This window comes from Mastigoproctus giganteus, chromosome 1 (assembly GCF_048544385.1).
Source record: "Mastigoproctus giganteus isolate SK-2022 chromosome 1, ASM4854438v1, whole genome shotgun sequence".
NCBI lineage: Eukaryota > Metazoa > Arthropoda > Arachnida > Uropygi > Thelyphonidae > Mastigoproctus > Mastigoproctus giganteus.
The window spans coordinates 203963027-203982713 of NC_143575.1; the positions used below are offsets into that span (position 1 = coordinate 203963027).

Genomic DNA, 19687 nt, shown 5'->3' on the forward strand with positions numbered 1-19687 from the left:
TCAACGGAATGTCTTTAGGTGACTCAACGGAATGTCTTTAGATGACTGTTGTAATTTCTGAGTCAGCCGATCTACGAAAGGTGTCACATCTGGAATCTGATTGCAGTTTGGAATATTCAACTATTAAACAGGGGTACCCATAAATCCTGCTGTTGGTATCTCTTAAACCTTGATTTTATATTCCACTGGCCATCAGGATGCTTTTCAACTTTCATATATTCAACAAACAATAATAGATGTATAGATCCTAAAACTCCAAACCAATCAGCCTGATACGTCCAAGGCCTCTTGTCTTTCATTTCATTACACTGGAAACCTTTCGTTGCTAAAGTTGAGACAAAAGCTGTCCCAGCAGGAAACAATTGCACGGCCAAAATCAACCAATCGCAAACAATTCGTTCGGTTTTTGAAATGATTCACGAAGTCCTTTTCTGGCAAACCAAGAAGCAAAAAATTATCGGGTTTGATATCACCATGAATGATATAACAAGAATGCATCTGAGAAACTATCTGAAGCATTTCTAGAGCAAAATATATAACCAATAATTCTGGTATTAATTTCTGCGATTCAAGATACAGATTTAAAATATCTACAAGAGTTCCATACGGGCAGTATTCGCTCATTAGAATACTACAACCAGAGTAGATTGCAGCAGCGTCAATTTTCATTACGCTATTTTTCACGTCTACACCTTTCTTTAGTGCCAGTCTGTCTTGTAATTCGGAACAAGCAAAAAATTCCCATTCAGCGTATTTAATAACTTTAAGAACTACAATTTCCTTATTGTCCATGGTAGCAAGGTAAATTTTTGCGAACCCACCATTCGTAAGATGATATACAGTATAACATAATAGTTATGTCCGCCAAAACTAATGTTTTCTCTTACTTTAACATTCACTTTTTTTTTCAGTTTGATAAAAAATTTTCTTAAATTCAATGGGACTGGAAATTCTGACAATAGCTTACGTGTAATCTTAATATCAAAAGGATCAATATAAAAAGATACTAAGCGTGATATCCTATTTGTAGATGACGGAAATAGTCGATTTATAAAACTTTCTTGCTGTGCTAGAGCGGGTTCAGACGGAGGAAAGTTTCTGATGTCTGAGGTGTGTGTAATAGAATCGTGTGTGGTGGGCGAAAACCTCTGAACTTTAGGGAATTTATTGAGATCCAGTTCAGCCCTACCAGGCGAGAGATTCGTGTGGGAACATACCGGATTGCTATTTGATGGGGATTTACCCATATATTCATACTTCCGTTTCATTATTATACTATTTGAGGCGGCTCCAAATTGACAATACAGGCAGGAAAATCGGTACGATTTCAAAGAGATGATGCAATTCCAGGATAACTGCAACGTCCAGAAAAAAAACTGATAATGTGAAAAGGAAGTGAATATATTCGTATTTCAACTGTTAATAAATTATTTTACTTTACTGGGTTTACTTCTGAAGAAAACTGCATTTAGTTTGAAATTTCTATATTCTGCAGAGTTAAGAAAAAGATATTTTCCAAAAACGTTGGACACGAGATGTTCGTAAACTGTATCGCGCACGTAAAATTGCTTGTATCCTATTATCGGTTTGTGTTTTTATGAAAAGAAAAACCCGAGTTTCCCAAAGAACAAACCCCGAGACAGATTTCTCCGCAAGTAGCACAGTGGTTATAATCGCCATCCTCCTTACACAGCGTGGAAAGGGCCCGGGCGCGAATCCCGTAAATGACGCGAGGACATTTTATGGGTTTTTTTCACTCTGTCTGGGTGTTCTTTTTTTTTTTTTTTTTGTCCCTAGACACTAACGGGGTTAGCATGTCTTTCACTAATATGAAAGAATTTCTTAATTTCGACCAGCGACAAGATTCTAACCCAAACCTTTCTCCGCACAGCGAGAAAGCGTCAACGCTCTCTCAGAATGAGCTACCGTAATGACCCAGATATTGAAAATAGTTGTACACTGCATATCAAAAAAATAAATATATAAATAAAACGTTTGGAGGGATTGTTTCTTGCAAAGGGTTAAAGAACAGAATGTAAAATTCTTGTCTGTAATCTTCGCATAAAAAATAAAATACGATATTCCACCTTTCAGGGCCTTCCTATCTGAAGTATTTGGAGCTGTCTTGACCTTGGGCTAAGCTCAACTTTTATCATTACCGAAACCTCTTGCAAAATAAAATGAAAAGACTTCTGACTGCATACATATAACTGATAGCATTGCAGATATACATCAGAGCTTTTTTAAACAACACGATTTGCAAAAGCCTGCAAATTTTGTTCTTTTCATACGCATAAAAGCGAAAAGAAAGTTTAGTGATTATGAACGTCACCTTTGAGCGCTCTTCTCTATATCTTAATGTTACGTTACTCCCAACCCTCTGATGCGCAAATTACAAATTTACAAAAATAAGGCAGGAGTTCCAATATGACACGGACAAATAAATGACAAGAACTTAGATTCAGAGTCCAGTAAATAGAAAGTGGTAGAAAACAGCGATGTGCTAATTTTATCATGTTGTGTTTGTAATTGAGTGTATTCTTCCGCAGGTTTGCTGGACAAAAAAAAAAAAAAAAACGAGTTTTCGAAGGAAAGAGCATCCAGCTTTTGTCTGAGACAGACTAAATAAGCCACCTTCGAGAAAAAAAGAAAAAGTTCATAAAAATTTCCTCGGCACATTGACCGGATTCGAACTCAAGCGTTTTCCACGCGTGCGGAAGGCAGGCGATGATAACAACCCTGCTACACACGATGGCAACAGACTTAGAAACGCTGCTTACAAAGGAGAGCCTGATAAATATCTCAGCTTTGGGTAAAGAGCATATGCTTGGAACCAAAGATTTTTGAGAAGCGTGGAATGAACTAGCGAACAAACTTATGATGAAGCGAACATGTGCACCGCTTGTTCAGATCAACATGACGTACACAATACGACAAAATGCTTGCAAATCTCTTAATTGAAACTCCGCTGACTCTACTGAGAGTCAGAGTATAAACACAAATTTTATTTTAGTTATTTAAAACTTGCTAAAGCTTTAAAGATTTTTTTGACTGGCTAGGAAGAAACGTTTACAGAAAAACTACGACGATGTTATCTACCTGATAAATTATCTAATACTCTTAAAATAATAATTAATAATTATAAATTATTATTAAGTATTATAATACTTAAAAACTTCTAAGATGATAAAAATGTTAATATCCAATATTTACAACACACTAAACTCTTTAAAATACGACCCCATTCGGAACTGAGAGTTGCCAAATTTTGAAGAGGCAGTTAAGCAGTTTGGAGAAACACATTCCGACGAATATTAATAAAAGAGTAGTACCGGTGGTTAAAAATATAAATACCAGTTAAATGGGTTAAATGTAAATAAATTACAATATACCAAGTCAGAATAAATGTTGTCATATGAGTGCAATGTCAATTTTAAACGCATACCGTACAATATCAGAGGGTTGTCGATGAATTTTAGGCGACTTAGACCATATTGCGCCGTTGTTTATTATGTCTGTACAATGTGTGTTCACTGGTTAATTTGGATGTTGTGTGGACTGAAACACACGGAAAAACTCAAGGGAGAAACCCTACTACCACAGATCGGCTACCTCAGCTCCAATTGAAGAGGCCCTCGGAAATTCTTGTAGTCTATATACCAGGAGTGGTCTACTTAATTTGTGATGCGATCTACGTTTTTCCTTCAAAATGTGCCGCGATCTACCATCTCAAAAATTACAATTTGCGCACAAGGTGCACAAATTAATTGTAATTTTGTGCATCGACTCGTTGGCCACCCCTGCTATATAAGACTCGAAACGAGATCTCTCTAAACGAGTGACAAGTGGCGAAACCACTATGCTATCACAGAGGATAGTCATCATCAGCCATTTTCAATCCACTGCAGGATGAAGGCCTCTCCAGACTTACCAGTTCCTTCTGTTTTGTGCAATGGCCATCCCCTTACTACCCACGAATTCGTGAATTTCATCTGTCCATCTCCGTCGTTGTCTTCCAGATCTTCTTCTAGCCTGTCTTGGGTACCATTCTGTTATTTTCTTAGACCATCTGTCATCGTGTCTTCGAGCTATGTGTCCTGCCCAAGACCATTTTAGTTCTTTAGTTTTGATAAGAATGTCCTTTACTTGAGTTTTCTGCCTAATCCATGTGTTTCTCTTCTTATCTAACAGTCTGATTTCTAATATAGTTCTCAGCTTCTCTTCCATTCTTTTGGTGAGCGCCCAAGTTTCACTTCCATAAGTCATGGTGTGGAGTATACATTGGTTCATTATTTTACGTTTCAGACAAATTGGGACATTGCTCCTCAGTAAGTGACTAAATTTCCTGAATGCTATCCATCCAAAATTTATTCTTCTCTTGACTTCCAGACATTTATCATTATTACAGTTAATGACTTGTCACAGATAAATATATGAATCCACCTTTTCAATAACTGCTCTTCAATGATTATATCCCTTTGTGGCATACTTGTTCATCACTTTTTTTGTTTTAGCCATATTCAACTTTAGTCCAAAATCCTTACTAACTGTGCATAACTGATTAAGATTTTCCTCTAATTCTTTGGGATCATGGCTTATGATCACAATGTCAACTGCAAATCGGTAAATGGTTTAGGTACTCTCCATTCACATTGACTCCTTTCTGCGACCAGTCTAATCTTCTGAAAGCTTCCTTAAGGGCAGCAGTAAATAACTTCGGAGATATTGTGTCTCGTTGTCGAACTCCTTTCTCAATTTTAAATTTGCTACTGACTTTGTCTAGTCTAGGAAAGGAGGTAGCGTTCTCATATATTTTCTTAAAAATCGTAATATATGGGGTATCCATGCCTTGTCTTTCCAGTGCCCGAAACATTGCCTTATGCTGTATGGAGTCAAATGCCTTTTCATAATCCACAAATGCCAGGCATAATAGTGTTTTATATTCATTTGCTTACTCCATTAGCTGTGATATTACGTGAAGGTGATCAATAGTTGAGAATCCTGTCCTAAAGCCAGCTTGCTCTTTCAGTTGATTCTCATCAAGTATTCTTTCTAATCTGTTAGTAATGACCCTTTTGAACAACTTGTAGATGTGGGATAATAAGCTAATTGGTCTATAATTTCCAATTTCTGATTTATCTCCTTTCTTATGCAGCAAAACTATGATTGCATTATTCCACTGCTTAGGCGTTACACCTTTTCTAATACATTTTGTGAAGAGCTTTGCCAGTTTTTGTGTTATGTCTCTTCCTCTCAATTTTAACAACTCTACAGCAATTTCATCTTTCCCCGGGGCTTTCTGATTCTTCATTTTCTTCAAAGCATGTTCTAACTCATCAGGAAGATATCAGGTATGTCGTATGTGTTACTAATTTGTGATCCACCTCCCCCACTGCTGACATCATTCCCTTGCTCCTTGTAAAATTCTTTAGAGTAGTCTTCTGCTATTTGAATGATTCCTCCTCTGCTTTTATAAGTACACCATCGCTATTTTTCAGTTTCAGTATCATTTGTCTGCTTGTATTACTGTTCATGGCGGCTGATTTAAATCCTTTGTTTTTCCTTAATGCTTGTTTTACTTTTCTTGTGTTAAACCTTCTTATGTCCTCTCTGAGCCTCTTTCTAATGGCTTTGCATAACTCAGTATACTCAATTTTATCCTTGTCAGTGTTTATCTTGCTCTTCATTTGTCGTCTTCGGTTCATCATGACAAATGCTTCTTGACGAATTTTTTCTTCTTTGGATTTGTTTTTACCTATAGGTTTCTTGGGCTTTATCAATTTCAGAAAGTTGTAGTATTCCTGGTCGATATCTTGGTACTGAACAGTCTGCAGAAGCTCAAACTTGTTCTTAAGTTCCAGTACATACTGCTTTTCTCCTCTTCTGTTATCTCAAAGACCTTCGTATTATTTACTAGAGTCAATTTTTTTCTTTCTTTTCTTACACCTAAATCAAGTGTACATCTTACCATTCTGTGATCACTTCCAATATTTACCTTGTTCAAGACGGTAAAATCGTTCACGATATATTTTCTGTTAGTGAGGTGAAGTCGATTTCATTAGTTGTTAATCCATTTGGGCTATTCCATGACCACTTTCTGTTCATCCCTTTTCTTGAAAAAAGTGTTCATTACTGACATTCCTTGAGATTCTGCAAATTGCACAAGACTTTCGCCTCTTTCATTTCTTTCACCAATTCCAAAACTTTCTGTAGTTCTACGGAGGATAGTATCAGAGAGAGAAAATACTTTCGCATCGGAGGATAAAAAGAAATTACTATACTTCTTAAGTAATAATAATTATAACGAGGTATGTGCAATATTTATCAATTTACAGGGGATTTTGATTTTAATAATTACCTGATTTGATTTTAATAAAGTGGAGAAATTCAGTCTATTTCTTGCGCATAACAACAAAGACCGCTAAGTTTCATTTTTGCACCCATTGGATCGCTTGAAAGGTTCTACTGATAAAGAACAACGTCCCCATTCTAGCGAAGTTCGTCTCGATAGACTGGAGGTACCTTCCATGATGCTAATCCTCAATCGTTCATCTACTCCGCTCGGTTTCTTACGGGGCAGCAATTCGCCATCCTTCCTACGTGGAGCCCAGCTAAACTAACTCCAGAAGTTGTTCCCAGACGACATGCTCAACTCCTCCAACCAACTCCCTCCGGGTTGATTGTAAACCGATAGGTATGGAGAAGGCCTACCGGACAATGACTCTCCATCAAGGTCACCTTCTCATGCTCATCCAGCATGATATGAATTCGGACACCCACCTTAGACCAAAGACCAGGAACATGTGGTATGCTACAACTCCGCACGAGTTGAAAAACCTGCCCTGTAGAGCGTGGCCGATGCACACTTGTATGTTTTAAATAACCTCACAATTTTTCATTCTGTTCATTAAGTGTTGGAAATTTCAGTTATTGTAGGGTGTTTATGAGGAGCATCGGGTGCGACTTAGACCATACTGCGCTATAAAACATATATTATATATAAATTGCGTTTGTCCTGTGATCGATTTGCCTGTTTTCTGGACGTAAAACCCGAGTTTCAAGGAAAAAAAGCATGCAATCCTCGAATTAGACCGACTAACTCAGACAAGATGGGAAAAAAGTCCATGAATAATTCTCACGTCATTGATGGGATTCAAACTCGGGTCTTTTCCGCCCGGTATGGGGATGACGGCGCTAATATATGCATTGTGCTACCGCGAGGATATGATTTCAGTAACTACTACAATCATAATCATCACTAAATGTTATATTTTCTATACATTAAAATAATTTTCCTCCTAGTGATATTTATTCAGCCAATGGGAGAAGAGGGATGCGGGTTACGTGGTTATACGTAACAAATACTAAATTACGTAACAGAAGCTTGTTTTACTGTGGTAAAACAAGATTCTGTTTAAGCGTGGTCACGCGCTATGCTTATCTAACATGACCACGCGGTCCATTCTTAATTTCCATATGTAGCTTATTTATATATTCATAGCAGAGGAAAAGATACACAATGTTGAAAGCTTCTGTAAGTATTATTTTACTTTATCAAAAGAAGCGAGCGCAGGGAGCAGGGGACCAAGCCCGCTACTTAACAGTATTATAAAATACCTCTTCCTGTTACAGAAGGCTTGCCGTCGTCGGGAAGAAGCGTACACTTCTATTTGATGTAAATAAAAATAACTTGTTATGCAACTGATGAGCTGTATGACCAGTTATAATGGCGGGAAAAAAAACCTTGGTTCTGTGGTATTAAATCTATTATTTCTCCACTTCAGTAAGTTTCTGCTTGTTGAAGAGATTAACCGTAGATTTAATGAAGCACACATTTTTCCAGATGCATTCACACATTTCTATCTCTCTTCGCTCTCAGCTGTTCTAAAGTGATATCAAACTGATTACCAGCTCCCACTGATTACTAGCTGTTTCAAATTACATAGCTGTAATTTGCAAGAGCAGTTCGTGCAAAGTTACGACGTTTACTGAGTCAGCAATACCACTGGAAGTGAGAAATAGCTTCCTTTCTTTTGCATGGATTCTTAAAAAGAAGACATCGTAGATAAGAGTGCCAGATTGTTTTTTGTATTTCTTGATTGTAAAATGGTGATTTATTTATTTTTGCTTTTTAATTTTATTTATTTATTGTATATCTGTATCTTCCTCGCTGTTCCAACCTAGGGTTTGGTCAGGTGAATCAAATCCTTCCATCTTTTTCTATCTTCCCAAATCGTATCTTCTGTCATTAGCTCCCACTCTGTTCCTTTCAAATCCACATCTTCCCAAATCTTATCTTCTATCATTCTCTCCCACTCTGTTCCTTTCATTTCCACATCTTCCCCAATCTGATCTCTTCATCTTTTCCGGGGTCTTCCTCTTGGCCTCTTCTTGTTCAGTTTCATCTCCAACTTTCTTCTTGGTATTCTGTTCGAGTTCATTCTCTTCATGTGTCCAAACCATCTCAAACGTGATGCAGTCATCTTTTCCCTCAAACTTTCTATTCCCAAGTTCATCCTAATGTCAATATTTCTAATTTTGTCTCTTCTACTTTTAGCTAGAATAGTCCTTAACACCTTCATTTCTATTGCTTGGATTCTGCTGGTATCCTTTTCATTCATCCTCCACGTCTCAGCAGCATAGATCAAAATAAGGACAAAGTATGCCCTATTTATCAGCTTTTTACACTTCACTGGAACTTCCCTAGCCCATAACATGCTGTTAACTTAACAGAAGAAACTCTGACTAGCTGCGATTCTCCTTGTTATTTTCATATCTAGGCTACCATCCTTTGTTAATATACTCCCTTAAAATTGTTCACCATTTCCAAAATTTCATTCCCTAATTTTATCCCTTTTACACTCACTTCTCCCACTCTGTCCATCATCATCTCTTTGCTTTTTTGGCTATTTATCTTTAGACCACATACTCACTGACTGACTTATTTTTTGTATAATGTATTGTTTTTTTTATAATGTACCTTCTTTTTTTGAATAATGTACCTTCTTTTTTTGAATAATGTACCAGGTTTTAAAGAATTCTGGGTTGTAAAGGACTATATTTTACAGTTTCCTGTATTTCACGAACTTCCAGTAAAAGTTAATATTCTGAAAATTATATTTAAAAATTAATTTTAAATAAAATTAATTTCCCTAATTTTATCCCTTTTACACTCACTTCTCCCACTCTGTCCATCATCATCTCTTTGCTTTTTTGGCTATTTATCTTTAGACCACATACTCACTGACTGACTTATTTTTTGTATAATGTATTTTTTTTTATAATGTACCTTCTTTTTTTGAATAATGTGCCAGGTTTTAAAGAATTCTGGGTTGTAAAGGGCTATATTTTACAGTTTCCTGTATTTCACGAACTTCCAGTAAAAGTTAATATTCTGAAAATTATATTTAAAAATTAACATGAAACTGAATTATATAGGAACTATATCAATTACACAGTCACACTGTGCCACAGTCATGGGACACCCTATAGCTTATTTATGAGCAAAATATGTATTTATTAAAAGAAATTATTAAATATCTTGTAGGAAATTAATAAATTTCCTATAAGATAATGATAATGTTTATAATGTTTATTTCTTAAGCACGCACAGACATTTACCCCAATGATGTCCAGCTACCATTCCCTTCTGAAATTTTGTTGGCTCTTTCGGAGAATGATCACCGTTCGGCGTGCATTTGAAATGAATTCAGCTAATTGATGATCACCGTTACATGCCAAAATGTTTGCATATTTCGCAGTCATATAGAATTTCCTGCAATTAGAGGGATGTCCAATTACTTTTGGTAGGATAGCGTATATACCATAGAGTTGGTAAATTAGGGTAAATAATTGTATATACCATTATTTACGCAGTGAATTACACAGTCAAATCTTCCAACCAACTCCCTCCGCGTTAATTGTAAACCGAAAGGTATGGAGAAGGCCTACGGGACAATGACTCTCCATCAAGGACACCTTCTCAATTTCATCCAGCATGATATGAATTCGTACACCCACCTTAGATCAAAGACCAGGAACAAGTGGTGTGCTACAACTCCACGCGAATTAAAAAACCTGCCCTGTAGGGCGTGGCTGGCAGTGAATATCACAGACGTCTCTAGTAGTTCCCACCCTGCGATCCGCGTCGAAAAATAACATACCGCCTGGAACTTCTGCAACTTTTCGTCGTATGGCATCTTTCAACGATGACAGAGTGTATACCCAAGAGTTCAGTTCGCCCCATAATCAAAAATTGACTGGTGTCAATTATACGGGTTTAGGGAAGACATTCATGTGGGTAGTCTGAGCGAAAGGTTCACATGAGAGATAGTTTTACTTGGGCGGTGCACCATTGTGCATGAATAGTTAGAGTGTCGACTGGGTTCCTTTTCGCAGTCATATAGAATGTGACGGCATGGCACAAAAGATACGTGTAAATTCTACCTGATACATGTAACCGTGTAAATTTTCCCACCAGTTGTATAACCGTTCTTAAAAAAAATTTACCCAATGACAAAAAATTCCGTAAAACCAATCACACCGTTACCTTTCATGCCTGCAAAGCAGATTTTATGCAGGCATGAGGATTATCTGTTCAGCTTCATTCGTCCAAAACACTTGGAACAACAAATGCCGATTCTGCTCAATGTTCACAAAGACCCATCTAGCGAATGTCTCTCGGTTCGGTAAATTTTTGTAGTACCAATTGCTTCGCATGCTGGATTTTATAAGGATACGAGTGCAACGTATTTCTTTGGTGCTCTCCACTAACATACTTCGAACGCTTGATTGACTTTAAATTGCAGGAGCACTTGGCTGTTCTACCCGTCGACGAAGTAGCCAATTCAACGATGCGCTTTGCTACAGTAACCACAACTACAATAGATGATTTATTTATTTCGTATCATGTGATCAATACACGAAGGAACCAGTTTTTTCTTGCTTCCTTCGTGTATCGTGGCCGGGATATCCAACCAACCGATTGGTTCGGCACCATCGTGATATCCAGCCCGAGGCGAGAATCGAACCCGCGACCTTTGGGTTGCCAGGCTAGCCCGGTCGGCGTAGATGTTGATGATCTCCCACTACGTGGACGAGTTGTGACGCATCCTATTTCCTCAAACCTCTTAACTATTCAAGATAATCTAGACGGTGGCAGCGTTCAGGTTCCGCCTCTCATATGTATTCCCAAACAAAATTTCCGTAAAACAACTGTCACAGATTCACAGTTCTTGTACTATAGCTTAATCAGCAGAGCTTGGGTGGGAAAACATAATATAATGATGAATGGAAAAGAAATGACACATATGCTTTTTTACACATTTATACACATCTTGACGTACCTCCATTTCGTATACATTTAAAACTAAGAAATTCTCTTAAGCTCTAGAATATTATCGTTAAAATCCGCATTCCTCTGAGACTTATGGTTCTGCACCGTTGATTTTTAATATTTTGCAAGAATTTTGGAACATTTATTTATTATCAATATTTAAAAAAAAAAAAAAAAAAACGTTTTCTCCGTTTTATGGGATTTTTTTCGGCCCGTGACCTATAAAAAAAAATTAATTGCAGCCATTATCAATCCACTGCAGGATGGAAGCCTCCTCAACAATTCATGCTGAGGGAAATGGATCATAACTGCCACGCTGGTCCAGTGCGGGTTGGCAGATGGATCGTATTCAGCAGTCGGGGGCTTGAACCCCGGTCTACTCAAAGAGCGTGTGCTACTGCACTCCCGCTCCTGACCACTCGTGTCTTATACTGGTATCAAATGCACAGAGTGATGCTCCTGAACACATGTAGGATAGTCAGGAACTTTCTGACTATCCTACATGTCTACTCAAAGAGCGTGTGCTACTGCACTCCCGCTCCTGACCACTCGGCTACGGAAAAACCACTCGTGTCTTATACTGGTATCAAATGCACAGAGTGATGCTCCTGAACACATGTAGGATAGTCAGGAACTTTCTGACTATCCTACAGGTGTTCAGGATTGCGACTTCCTAGGTTTCCTTGTAGCTGTTCTCTGGCAGGCCTGCTAAGTTCTTGTATAGGGTCTTTGACACCATTCCAGTGGTTGACACGGTGATCGGGATGGTCGTTACTTGTTCCATATGCCACATCTCTTTGACCTCTTGTCTTAGGTCGGTGTACTTCCTGACCTTTTCCTCGTAGGTTTTCTGGTAGTTTCCAGTGTTCAGAACCACTCTGTCGATCAGACAATTAGCCTATCTTTCTTGTGGACGAGGGTTATGTTCGGTCTGTTGTGCGGAATCATCTTGTCTGTTATTATGGCGCGGTCGCAGCACAGCTTGTGGGTTGGGTTCTCAAGTGTAAAGTGGTTCGTACTTGTAATATAGTATATTTTTTTGGATCAAATGGTGTTTTTGGGCTAACTTCTAATGTATCATTCTGGCAACCTGATCGTTTCTCTGAGTGTACTCCGTCTGAGTAATCACTCTACAACCTCTGAAGTGCTGGATTGTCTATAGGGCCAAGTGGAATTGTCGACATTTATTATTAATTATAATAAAACTTTTTCTCCTTTATGGGGTTTGTCCCGCCCAGTGACGGGTACTGGGACCAAGTGCATAGAGTGGTTGGTTGTGTCCGGTTACTATTATTATTGTTATTATTACAGTTGGTCAAGGAACTCTCTTACTTTCCTACAGGAGTTCAGGCTAGTGGCGTCATGGAGTTCCATACAAGTGTTTTCCGTGAAGCCTATTGCTGCTAGATTCTAATGGAGGCTCTTTGGCACCATGCCGGTGGTTCACATGGTGATCGGGATGGTCATCACTTTTTCCATATGTCACATATCTTTGCCTTAATAATAATAATAATAATAATTATTATTATTATTATTATTATTATTGCTCTTTTATATTTCTCCCTGATTGGAGGTTCCACCTCGTGACGGGTATTGCTACCAAGTACACAGGGTGGTTGTTGTTATGTCTGGTGTCACTTACTGTTAGTCGAGGAACTCTGGCTATCCTACAGGTGTTCAGGATTGCGAATTTCTGGAATTCCTTGTAGGTGTTCGCTGGAAGGCCTATTGCTGCTAGGCTGTTATGTAGGCTCGTGAACACCATACCGATGGTTGACACGATGATCGGGATGGGCGTTATTTGTTGTATATGCCACATCTTTGATCTCCTGTCTTAGGTTCGTGTACTTCGTGATTTTTCCTCATAGGTTTTCTGCAGGTTGCCAGTGTTGGGTACCGCTATGCCAATCATATAGGTAGCCTTCTCCTTCTTGTTCACAAGGGTTATGTCCGGTCTGTTGTGCAGGATTGTCTTATCCGTTATTATGGCGCGGTCCCATTACAGCTTGTGGGTTGGGATTTCTAGTACTGCCTGCGGTTCGTACTTATAGTACGGTACACTTTCTTTGATCAACTGGTATTTCCTTGCTAGCTTCTGATGTATAATCCTGGCTACCTGGTCGTGTCTACGAGTGTACTCAGTCTGAGTGATCACCTTGCATCCCGCGGCGATTTGTTGGATCGGTTCTGAGGCCAGGTGGTATCGTCGACATGTGTTATCGGACACTCCGGGCTCCTTGGCGATGTATTTTCTATAGTTCCTGGTGTTTATTACCTGGTCTTGGATGGTGAGCATAAATCCTTCGATCTCGGGGAACAGCGTCCCACTGTGAGCCATGCATTAGAAGCAATTTTATCTATGTGATCTTGATGGTGGTCATTGTAGTGTCTGCATGGAGTGCCTTCTTTGCCCATCTTTCTGCCTTCGTTTGTGCCTTCTGGATGTGGGCGAACTCCTCGCTTAGGTTGAGTGGGGGTATACCATACCGTTCGTTTATCTTCCTTATGGCCTGGTGGAGTGCTGCTGTGTGTTTCTGGAAGTAATCCTTCAGGTTATCAATCGCTGTTTCCTGTTGCTCGATGAGGTCTATCAGGCCCCTTCCTCCTTTCCGAGCCATTGTCAGTCTCTCCACGGCTGACTTCGGGTTGTGTTGGCGGCCCTTAGTCATCATTGTCCTTGTCTTTCTCAAGATATACTCCAAGCTCGGTGTTAGTCCAATCTACGACTCTGAAGGAGTATGTTAGCACTGGGACGACATAGGTGTTAATGGGCTTAACTGTTTCCTCCGTTCAGCTTTGCTTTCAGCAGGCTTCTGAGCCTCTGATGGTATTTTTCGGTCGGCAGGCATTAATTTTCTTGTGCTGTAACTGCTGAGCCTGCATCATCCCCAGGTAGGCCTCTCCCTCTGTCATGGCTTCGATCTCTTTACCAGTCTGCAGCTGGTAGTTTCGGTTGACTAAACTTCCCTGGTGCCATCCGTGGGTCTTGAATTTGTCTAGACCAAATTCCATCCTAATATCATTGCGGAATTCTTCAGTGATCCGGAGTAGTTGCTGGAGTTGCTTCTCGGTTGCCGCGTAGAGTTTTGATATCATCCACGTATATCTGGTGGGTGAGGGTATACAGGTTCTTCCTTCCTTCTTTGAAGTTATATCCGTTATAATTATTATTGTTGTTGCTCTTATATTATTTTTCCCTGATTGGGAGTTTCCACTCCGTGACGGGTACTGCTACCAAGTACACAGGGTAGTTGTAATGTCTGTAATTACTGTTGGTCGAGGAACTCTCTTGACTAACCTACAGGTGTTCAGGATTGCGACTTTCTGGAGTTCCTTGTAGATATTCTCTGGGAGACGTATTGCTGCTAGGCTGCTATGTAGAATCTTTGGCACCATACCGTTGGTTGACACAATGATCGGGATGGTCGTTACTTCTTGCATATGCCACATCTCCTTGACCTCATGTTTCAGGTTCGTGTACTTCCTAATTTTTTCCTCATGGGTTTTCTGGACATTGCTAGTGTTGGGCACCGCTATGTCAATCAGGTAGGTAGCCTTTTCCATCTTGTCCGCAAGGATTATGTTCGGTCTGTTGTGCGGGATGGTCTTATTCGTTATTATGGCGCGGTCCCAGTACAGCTTGTGGGTTCGGGTCTCTAGTCCTTCCCGGGGTTCGTACTTGTAGTATGGTACACTTTCTTTGATTAACTGGTATTTCCTCGCTAGCTTCTTATGTATTATCCTCGCTACCTGGCCGTGTCTATGAGTGTACCCGGTCTGGGTGATCACCTTGCACCCCGCGGTGATGTGTTGGATCGTTTCTCAGGCCAGGTGGCATCGTCCACATGTGTCATCTGACATTCCGGGCTCCTTTACGATGTATTTAATAATAATAATAATAATAATAATAATAAGTACTGCTACCAAGTACACAGGGTGTACTTGGTAGCAGTACTTATTATTATTATTATTATTGCTCTTATATTATTTCTCCCTGATTGGGGTTTCCACCTCGTGACGAATATTGCTACCAAGCACACAGGGTGGTTGTTGTTATGTCTGGTGTTAATGGTCGTCGAAAAACTCTGACTATTCTACAGGCGTTCAGGATTTGCGACTTTCTGGAGTTCCTTGTAGGTGTTCGCTGCGAGACCTATTGCAGCTAGGCTGTTATCTAGGGTCTTTGGCACCATACCTGTGGTTGACACGATGATCAGGATGGTCGTTACTTGTTATTATTATTATTATTTCTCTATACATTAAAAAAAGTTTTCATTCTAGTGATATTTATTCGAGCCAATGGGAGAAGAGGGCGGGGCAATTACATCACTACTAATGCGCAAGTAAATAATTACATTGTTTTCTTCCATTGAAAGATAACTGCCTCTTATAGTAGTAGTAGTAGTAGTAGAAGTAGTGGCATGTGATGCAAGAAAGCAAGTGTATGAGCTTATGCGGCATCAGACAAAAAAAAAAAAAAAAAAAAAATCACACCATTCCCTCCAAATGCCTGTCCAGTTCCTCCTTAAATTTATTTAACCTATCAACTTCCAAAACGACAGATGGAAGTTTGTTCCAACAATTAACCACCCGCTGGCTAAAGGCAAATTTCCGCACATCTATTCTACACCTTTCTTTTCTTAATTTTAATTTATACCCCCCTTAGGTTCGTAATCTGAACAAGTGGAAGGATCCCATCCCATCAGAATTCAGCGTGATGAACCCATTCAAGGCTTTATACCCTCAATCAGATCTCTGTGCAGGTGCCTAGTCTCCGGCCACTGCAATTTGCAGAACTTAAGCCTCTCTTGGTAAGAGGATCCCTTCATTCGCTTCACCAATCTTGTTGCCCTTCTCTGTACACGCTCAAGTAAATCTACATCCTTCCTAAAATGAGGCCTCCAGACCTGTACGCAGTACTCAAGGCGTAGCCTGCCATTGCCTTATACAGAGGGATAATCACCTCCTTTTCCCTGCTAGCAAAATTCCTATATATTATTGACAAAACCCCATGACCTGCCCTGGCAGCCTGTCTGCATTGCTCAGAGAACTTCATATCTGACTGCACAATTACTCCCAGGTCTTTTTCATTTTCTACCACCTTAAGTGTAGTACCACACAGTTGGTACGTTTCTCTGGGGTTACTTCTACCCATATGCAGTACTTTGCATTTGTCAAGGTTAAACTTCAGTTGCCACTTCTTAGCCCATCTGCCCAAATTATCTAGATCCTGTTGCAGTAGCACACTGCCATTACTGTCATTAACAACCCTGCCAACCTTTGTATCATCTGCAAACTTCGACACTAAGCCTGATACACCTTCATCAATATCATTCATAAATAAACAAAACAACAGAGGACCTAACACCGAACCCTGTTGGACTCCAATAATAACATTAGTCCACGAAGAGCAGCACCCATTAATTACTTACCACCCTCTGTCTTCTCCCACTCAACCATCCTTTTATCCATTGTAGCAACTTACCCTTAATTCTGCTCCAATTTGTACAATAGTCTTCCATGCGCAACAGTGTCAAAAGCTTTCCTGAAATCCAAATATATGATATCAAAATTATTTTTTGCATCCAGTTCCATTGTAACCCCATCATAATATCCTATCAAATTTGTCAGACAAGACTTTCCCTTAACAAACCCATGCTGTGTCTGAATTATTGCTGCAGTCTTGTCTAGATGATCCTGCAATGCATCTTTAACCAGTGATTCCATTATTTTACCCGGATCAGAAGTTAAACTAACTGGTCAGTAATTGCTCGTGTCACCCTCCGATTCCCCTTTGTGAATTGCGGATACATTTGCACATCTCCAGTCCGTGGGGCACTCCCCTGAGTCCAAGGATGCTCTCATAATTATGGCTAAGGGTTTGCTTAGTTGCTTTGCCGCCTCCTTTAATATAACTGGATAGATCCCATCAACCCCAGGTGCCTTTCTTATGTTTAACTTCAAGAATTTCTCCTCTACTTTGCTCTCAGCTATTACAAAATCATTAAGCACCCTGCTACAATTTGATAACCTTCTGCCATCTTCAAACCTTAATAACTCCTCATGTGTGAATGTAGATGCAAAATACTCATTTGCTACAATTTGATAACCTTCTGCCATCTTCAAACCTTAATAACTCCTCATGTGTGAATGTAGATGCAAAATACTCATTCAGTTTATTTGCTATCTGAGCAGGATCATCAACAGTCGAACCATCGACATCAAGTGGACCAATCAGATTCATCCCCTTCCATTTAACGTTTATATAAGTAAAGAAATCCTTGCTGTTTTTCTTAGCATATTTTGCCAAAGATTTCTCGTAATCTGCCTTCGCCTGCCTAACCTCCTTTGACCTGATTACAGACTAGCTTATATCTGCCATAGGCTTCTGAGTCGCTTGATAATTTATATGCATCCCATGCATTTTATTTCTCGGTCACGAGTCTCATTAGTTCATTTGATAACCATTTAGGCCTAAACCTTGAACAATATTTCTTAATAGGCATGAAACGTTTAGTAGCTTCCACGATTAATTCCTTGAATTCTTCCCACTTAGATTTTGCTGTTGGTAACATCGTCAGTTAATCCCTCTGTTTAGAATTTAAAAACCGTCTGAGACCACTGTACTCACCTTTACCCCTGATGGTAATTATATCTTTAAGTAAATCCCACATCAGTACACTGTGATCACTGCCACTTAGTGGTTCCTTTATCTGCAAATTCTTATCTGCAAATTCAAATGATCACTGCCGATAACCAGATCAAGAGGATAACACACTCCTACTCTTATTTTTGCTTTCGCAGTGCTTATGTCACACCAAACTGACTCAACAGTGCACTGTTCATCTACATCAACTGGATGCACTTCTTTTGATTTTATGTTTTTCTTAATTAACAGCATAACACCTCCTCCCTTTCTATCCTGTCTATCCTTTCTATACACATTGTACTCCCCAAATTCCAGTTCTGTATTCCTTATATCTGTGTGACACCACGTCTCTGCTATCCCAACAATATCCGCCTTTGATGTCTTGACCAACACTTCAAATTCATCAAATTTATTTACTATACTTCTAGCATTGGTATACATGAAGTATACATGCACCTATCCTTATTATTAGTTACCCTAACACATCCCATATACCCACCTGTTTCACGATGACTGCCATCAGTCCCTGAAACCCCCAGCACCCCCTCGCTCAAGGTCGCTACTTATTCTAATAGAAGATGTGCAAGAATCACCTTCACCTCTGCCTGCGGCTACTTTTAGCCTTTTAGTCTGTGAATCCCCCCCCAAGCTAGCAGTTTTCCGACCCACCTAACACTTCCTCGATAGCATCATCAAATATTCTTGCACCCTTTCTATTTAAGTGTATCCCATCCCTGTAGAAGCAGTCTCTCCTGTTAACAAGCACAGACCACGCTGAAAAACGTTCACCAACTTCGTGCATGTGCTTCACTGGGTAATACATGACCACGCATGGCATGGTTTGATGTTCCATTGTAATGTCAGCTAAAGAAAGGACCCGATATAGTCTTTATATTTGTAAATAGTTTAGTATTTTATAAATATTTTAAATATTTGTATAGTTTGTAAATATTTTAGTTAAATATTTTAGTCCTGCTCCTTCGGATGCAACAATATTCCTCATGCATTATGGAACCTGAAGCGAAACGCGTTTTCCGTGGTGGGTGTGGGATAGCCAATGGGAGAAGAGCGTGCGAGTCACGTGGTACAAGTGGGCGGGACAATGCAACACTACAAATGCACAGGTAAATAATTACATCGCTCATTTCCTGATTTGATATCGATATGCTAGCTTTCCTGAGAACTTGTAGAACAGTTTCAACCTCATCTTTGCAAGCCATCGCAGGCTTAATACTCTGGATCTGTATCTTACGTACAAAGGCTTTGTTTACCATATTCATAAAGGATATTCTCTAACTTTTTCCGATTTGACCTATGATCCCACTGCCGATCCAAAGAATGAAAAAGTGAAACGTTGGACTGAGCTTCATAAAAGATAGCAAGTGAGATGCCATTCCTCCACCAAAGGAGCAGTAACCAGATGTTTCATACCTGCTATTAAATTCACTACCTCAAAAAGTAATCAGTTTTGGTTCTACACAAGCCTTCTTACATCACACATTTCTAACTGGTCACGGTTCTTTGAACGCTCGTCTTCTTCAATTCAATCTAGCAACGTCAGATACCTGTTTCTGCGGCGCCTCCGAAGACTGGAATCATGTCTTATTCTTCTGCCCAGTTTACCAAGATTTATGACAAACATTATCTAGTACAGTGCATAATTTCTCTCCTGGGAAGGAAAGATAACTTATTGCAAATCAAAA

At 39.4% G+C, this 19687-nt stretch overlaps 1 protein-coding gene and 1 pseudogene across 1 annotated transcript; both read right to left on the bottom strand.

Annotated features, from left to right (window-relative positions):
- On the bottom strand, positions 1-792 carry LOC150091456 (mitotic checkpoint serine/threonine-protein kinase BUB1-like; annotated as a pseudogene).
- Positions 793-8357: 7565 nt separating this feature from the next.
- On the bottom strand, positions 8358-8717 carry LOC150091457 (uncharacterized). The gene has a single exon (XM_090368453.1). The coding sequence runs from the start codon at positions 8715-8717 to the stop codon at positions 8358-8360; it is 360 nt and encodes a 119-aa protein (XP_090224579.1).
- Positions 8718-19687: the final 10970 nt, after the last annotated feature.

Excerpts from the sequence above, each read along its gene's own strand:
- LOC150091457 (XM_090368453.1), bottom strand. The coding sequence starts at position 8,717 with ATGTTATGGGCTAGGGAAGTTCCAGTGAAGTGTAAAAAGCTGATAAAT.